The 6242-nt window shown below is 39.7% G+C and overlaps 1 protein-coding gene across 1 annotated transcript; it reads left to right on the top strand.

Annotated features, from left to right (window-relative positions):
• The first annotated feature begins 582 nt into the window (after positions 1–582).
• On the top strand, positions 583–5308 carry LOC103522527 (TBC1 domain family member 23-like). The gene is made up of 6 exons (XM_008487630.2): positions 583–716; positions 1554–1783; positions 2291–2616; positions 3824–3948; positions 4810–4964; positions 5217–5308. The coding sequence occupies exons 1-6, from the start codon at positions 709–711 to the stop codon at positions 5306–5308; spliced, it is 936 nt and encodes a 311-aa protein (XP_008485852.1). The 5' UTR covers positions 583–708.
• The last annotated feature ends 934 nt before the right edge of the window (positions 5309–6242 follow it).

Consider the following 6242-nt stretch of genomic DNA (forward strand, 5'->3'; position numbering starts at 1 on the left):
TAGTTTTCATCATATGAATTTATTCCCTCTATTGAGAGCTTTCAATCTGATTTAAATCTTATATTCTGATAGATAATGTGGACGTGTGGAATAAATATCACTTTACTACTTCATGTTCATTTTCTCTCATTTTGCCACATCAATAAATAGGTACAAGTTTTGTAAACTTGAGAGTGAGACAAATAATAATGGAAAGTTAATGTTATTTCTTTAATTAAAGAAAGGGATATCACAACTATATATTCACAAAGTCTGACCCTCCCATCTGTCATTGGGGGACCCACTCACCGTCTGAAATTCCTTTCCTGTCCCCGCACAGTCACATTTGCTCCTCCTCAACCCCTCCCGCACTCGCAACGACGGGGAGGGGCTCCTCACTAGCCACTTACCCGCCAACAACGGACATCTACCCATGATAATAACCAAGGGCCCGGCGCGCAACGACCTACAATAATAATGTTAAAGCGCCTAACCCTAAATAAAAAAAAAAAAAAAAGAGAAAAAATATTTTTCATCCCTACAGATTATCATTCATATTTTAGTAATATTTTTCATGTCTGTTTAATAATTTCCTTGTACTAGCAAACATACATAAACTCTTTAAGCATACACACAAGGGACAAAAATCAGCATCAGGAGATTCACTATTCAGGAATTCAATTGCACCATTGAATCTCACAGCACACAGTTCTAGTGTTTATTTTAAAAATGAATTTGTAAGTTTATTTCTGGATTCACGAATGTCTTATTTGTGACTTGGAATGTTTGATTTTGCCTTGGAGTGAATTGAAAATAACCCTTAACAATTGCAGTTTGCATTATATTTTGATGGTTTCTCAACCCATTGTAGTGTGTGCATGGTTTTGTTTCAATTTCTAATATTTACCCTCATATTTTAACCATTTAGGAATAGAGATTTTTTTTTTCTCAGTTGTTGTTTGCATTAATTTCTTGAGGTATTGAAATTTAGCCAACACTTCCCAGGAGTCAGATCTAGAATATATTTCATTATTCTTTGAACTCATCAGCTAAGCAAGGCATAGCCATCAAGTGCTGTCAAGTGAATTGGATATTGCTTTTACTATCAGTGATTAAATTGGAATGTGAGAATATGAGAAGTTGTGCATGCCACAATAGTTTTTGAGTACTTACCCGGTTTGTACCTAATTGATATCTTGTTTTATAATGATGTGGATTGTGAAGTACCTAATACTTAGTTTATAGTTTCATTTCCAATAGCAGCATGTTCTTAGTGAATAGTTAGCTAGATCAATTTTATTTTTATCAGTTATCATGAGATATAGGTACAATCTCTATCCACAGCAAGGGCTAAATGCAACTTCCAACTTCACACATAAAAAAAAAGTCACAGCAACTATAAGTATATCTACTTATTATGATGGTATCTCCTCTTTCCGTCTGTTCCTCTTTTTTTTCTCTCCTACAGTAGGTACCTTTTCTTTATTAGGTACCTACTTGGTCAGTAAAATGACATAATAAAGCCCAGACTTCATACCTAGTATGGCACGTTCAAATGATCTCATTGTTTCCAGGATGCAAGAGCTCGAGTTAGCTCTTCAGGAAGAGCAAAACCAGAGTTCTGATCCTATCGATTTGGACGACACACCAGCAACTGCTCATGAGAAAATAGCGGAAACTTTTCGGCCTCAAGTGTGGAAGAAATATTTGGACATTGGCGGCAAGGAGAGCAAAGTTATATTCAGCGATATCTATGACCTGCCTGAACAAAATGAACTGAGGAATGATTGTAAACAGATTGTAGGTAAGTTGAAAGCCCTGAGAAAGTACTTTGTAGTCCCAGAGGAAAAAAAGTTAATGGAAAGTGATGGTGAATGAACAAAATAGAAGACATGGAACATGTAACATTGTAACGTCTTAGACTTTAGAGTACATAAGAATGAGGGAAAAAAGTAGGAGAGTAGGTATACTTTTTCAGGATATGCCAACCTAGCTCTTAGCTTAAAGGTAACACACCTATCTTTTAAGCGCTAGGTCGGGGGTTCCCTTCCCGTTGGGGACAAACCTTATCCTAACGAGATAAGGTTTTTCTCAGAATGGCAAGCTTTCTTCTATCCTGTCCTCTCTTCAATTTCGGGACGACAAGACCTTCATTGACAGTTCATATCAAACAAGAAAAATAAATCAGTTTTACGTCTCGAAAACTTTGAAGTAATATTTTTTAATACATCTTTTCTCTTCAATCTTTTAAAGAGATTTCTTATTCATTTTATTCATCACTCATCAATTTATTTTCTTCTCCCTTTTTCAGAAAAACTCGGTAATGATGATGAGGACAAGGTCTCCGTTTTGAGTGATTTGGAGTCCATCCTCACTCATTTCCGCAAGAGCAAGCGACAATTTCGCACGTACCGATCTGACAACGGATGGATTGAGTTGCTCTTCCCTGTGATCGCTCTCAAGTTACCCAAACAGGAAACGTATAATCTGTTCGAAGCGATTCATAGCCGATATATTGTGAGACATCATGATGTGTTTCATACGCTGACACTGCTTATTCTCTATCATGATCCTCACCTGAGCAACTTTCTCGTCACCAAGAAGATAACGTCCACGCATGTCTTTACCAAATCCTGGGTAAGTGTTAACGAACTTCAAAGGGATTACCGTCACCAACCAGCAGCTAACTTCGTTTAACGTGCTATCGCTGCTGGTTAAAGGTGTGTCTAAACATAGTCGACCGGCCGTCGATCGACGTGGTGATTTATGCTGTCGAGGTAGTGTGGACGGTTCAGTCGACATCGATCGACTCGGTGTGGGCATACTTAAGAGTTGAAGCTTTTGCTGCGAGTAAAATTGAGCCATGTGTTTTTAGTCAGAGAACGACATTTTTTGTGGCATGCATTCGTGCTTAACCTGAAATTCCTAACGTCTCAGACAGTCTGACATTTACTCAGTTCATTTGACATTTAAAAGGAATGCCACGTCAATGTGTTTCGCGTGGAAGGAAAAAAAAAACGTACATTGCAAGTATTTTAAAATACTCGAACCATTCACCTATATGTACATACTTCTGCCTTCTTTGCACGAGTATAGGTGCTTATAGATTTTTAGGAATCTTATAGAGGCAGGTAAGATAAGAGATGTGGGAATGTACCTGAGTGTCAATTCTTATCATCAGCCTAGTTCCCTTATCTACGGGCCTACAGGGACCCGCATAAGTTTGTCTCCAACACAGGATGTGAGATAATTTAGCCAACATCCTGCTCTTCTAGATAACAAAACATGGGGGGTCTTTTCTCACGAAATCTCTGTGTCCCTGTGTGCAGAGTCCAATGTGTAAAGGCCTGTTCCCACTTGTCGTTTGGGAAAAAAATTGTGTTTTATGTAGTGAGAACATTCGCATTAAAATTACATTGCCTTCAGGACATACGGAGAAAAAAATCGGATGAAACTTACGACAAGTTGACAAGTGGGAAGGGCCCGTTAAGGTTAAGAGGACTATTAACTATTTTATTCCAGTTTTGTTTGCTTTTCACACTTCTCCTTCAGATATTGCTGTCTCTTTTATGAAGTTCAGCAAGGTTTTTCTCTTTCATAAAGTGCTCTCCTAGATAGGAGAAGATCGGGGTTCGATTCCAAGTACACCTTCAGAATTTGCTGTTATATTAGAGGTTTGATAGAGGGAACTGAAACTGCTCAGAGTGCTAAGGTCTTATCTTCCCAAAAGCGAAGAGAGAAGAAAGACAGGATAGGAGAAAGCCAGCCGTTTCAAGAACGGAAAAATCAGCCCCGGGCGAGAATCGAACCTTAGTAATATTTATCTGTGTTATTGTGGTTTCAGTTCCAGTCGTTATTCGCAGCCCAGTGCAATCTACAAGTGGTCTACGCCATCTGGGATCTCTATTTTCAACAGGAGGACCCATTCTTTATATTTTTCCTGGCTCTAGTGATCATAGTCAATGCAAGGTAACATGACTGTCTCTCTCATTAGGTCTTAGGACAGACGTTAGGTCTCAATATTGTAGTAGGCAACTCTGTGGCCGAGCCATACACAACAAGCTGGGTCCGTCCCTCCGGGAATTTTCAGCAGGTCGTGGTTAAAGAAAATGAGTACCTATGTATGTACCTACTTATTTTGTTTAATATTCAGTTTATTATAATTACTCGCACTGCGTGTTTGGGAGGTTGCGTATACGGTCGCGCTGCGCGCTTCGCGGGGTTGTGCATATGGTCGCGCTTCGCGCTCCCTTGTTTACAGTGGCGCTGCGCGTTCCTGGGGCTTCGCGGGGTTGAGGATAGGTTCGCGCTTCGCGCTCCCTTCTTTACGGTCGCGCTGCGCCCTCCCGGGGCTTCGCGGGGTTCGCGGTTGTGCATGCGCGGTTGTGCCTGCGTGGGGTTGAGCATAGGGTCGGGCTTCGCGCTCCCTTGTTTACGGTCGTTGTATTGTTTTGTACAATTTCTTTATATCTCACTATTAGGTAGACCTGATCAGGATTCAGGTGTACATGTAGTCAGGCCTACCTGAGTGACTGGCCTTAGCCTTAAGACATTTTGAGTATGTCTATATTTTCGGTAAGACATTTTGAGTATGTCTATATTTTCGGTAAGACATTTTGAGTATGTCTATATTTTCGGTAAGACATTTTGAGTATGTCTATATTTTCGGTAAGACATTTTGAGTATGTCTATATTTTCGGTAAGACATTTTGAGTATGTCTATATTTTCGGTAAGACATTTTGAGTATGTCTATATTTTCGGTAAGACATTTTGAGTATGTCTATATTTTCGGTAAGACATTTTGAGTATGTCTATATTTTCGGTTGCAGGGATCAAATCCTCGCTCTCAAGGATGAACCCAAGGAGAAGATAATAGAAGCTCTGAGTCTCCTACCTTGTGGTTTGGAACGGGATGATGTTAGTGACTTCTGTTCGCTCGCTCAGTACTATGACTATAAGACTCCGCGGTTCTTTCAAACCGTAAGTGTAAACTTCTCTATAAAAGTAATATCCGCCTAATAAGATCATTCTCGGAACGGCTGGCTGTCTGCTAAGACTCAGCAGTTTACAGTTCCTCGGATCAACCGTCTTGAAGAAATCGCAAACAAAGGATAAAATTCAATACAAGATATCATAAAAAAAAAAAAAAAAACACGAGTTACCATTTTTTGAATTGAGATAATAAAAATAAAAATTGTATGTAGCATTAAATAAATAAAAACTTTTTGAATTGCAGAATTGAAATCCAATCTGTTTGAAAGTGACTCGTGCAACGTTGGAAAGTTCAGTGCAAGACAAGACGTTCATATCGCAAGTCCTCTGTGTTAACCAGTGAGTGCCGAAGGAGTTGCTTCACTACACGAGGAAACAGTTTGGAACTTCAGAGAGGACAGTGTAGGTTTCTTTCTCATTGATTGTTCCGTCCCGGCCTCGGCAGTATAACACGCCCACTTGCCAACCGCCTTATCATTTGGACTCCAATCTGGTAAATCGGGGACTTGCCCAGCCTATACACCTTATGAAGGATAAATATAGAAACACACTACCGGCACGGTCCGTGATAGTAGGTAGGCTGTCCCTGGAACGAAATTACCTACAATATTAATTGGAAAACTTTGAACTACATCGTTTCCGCTCACCATGACTTCACGTACGTGGTGTTTCTAGCTTAAAGTGATAAATAGGTAACAATATATTCTAACTAGTGAATTTGTCCGCTTCGCTTCGGAATCCCGCTAGTTCATCCGGGGGAGGTGCGAGGCATGGCAAACTTGTAGAAAAGGCATTGGACCAACATTTGTAGAAAAGGCATGGCTTGAACTGTAGATAAATAATAAAAAAATACGGTCGCGCTGCGCGCTCCCTATACTCATAGTTTCAAACTAAAAACATAAACGAAACTCCAAGAATGTTGGTCGAGAGCGGAACATTTCTCTCCCGCAAGTCTCGTGCACTCTGTGTATTTCTTATGGGAAGATTTTAGCGATCAAAAATTGGATCATATCTCAGGATCGTTTAGATTTTCGCAAATCCTTTCTTATTGCACACTAGACCATAAAAGAATATTCCTACCAAATTTCAGCCTTTCTAGGTACGGATAAATAGTGAAAACTAATAAGATACAGACCAACGAGAGGCCTTCCCAAACTGTTAATAGTGAACGCGAAATCTGTATAAATATAATATTTAGTTCTTAGGTTAAGGTGTAAGTGTAAAGTGCTGTGACTAGCTAGATAGATGTTCTTTGGGTGTTGGGATCTTC

This window comes from Diaphorina citri, unplaced genomic scaffold (assembly GCF_000475195.1).
Source record: "Diaphorina citri unplaced genomic scaffold, Diaci psyllid genome assembly version 1.1 scaffold9076, whole genome shotgun sequence".
In the NCBI taxonomy this organism is placed as follows: domain Eukaryota; kingdom Metazoa; phylum Arthropoda; class Insecta; order Hemiptera; family Psyllidae; genus Diaphorina; species Diaphorina citri.

Excerpts from the sequence above, each read along its gene's own strand:
- LOC103522527 (XM_008487630.2), top strand. Across the intron at positions 1,784-2,290 it reads TGATTGTAAACAGATTGTAG|AAAAACTCGGTAATGATGAT; the intron begins GTAAGTTGAAAG and ends TCCCTTTTTCAG. Across the intron at positions 2,617-3,823 it reads ATGTCTTTACCAAATCCTGG|TTCCAGTCGTTATTCGCAGC; the intron begins GTAAGTGTTAAC and ends TTGTGGTTTCAG.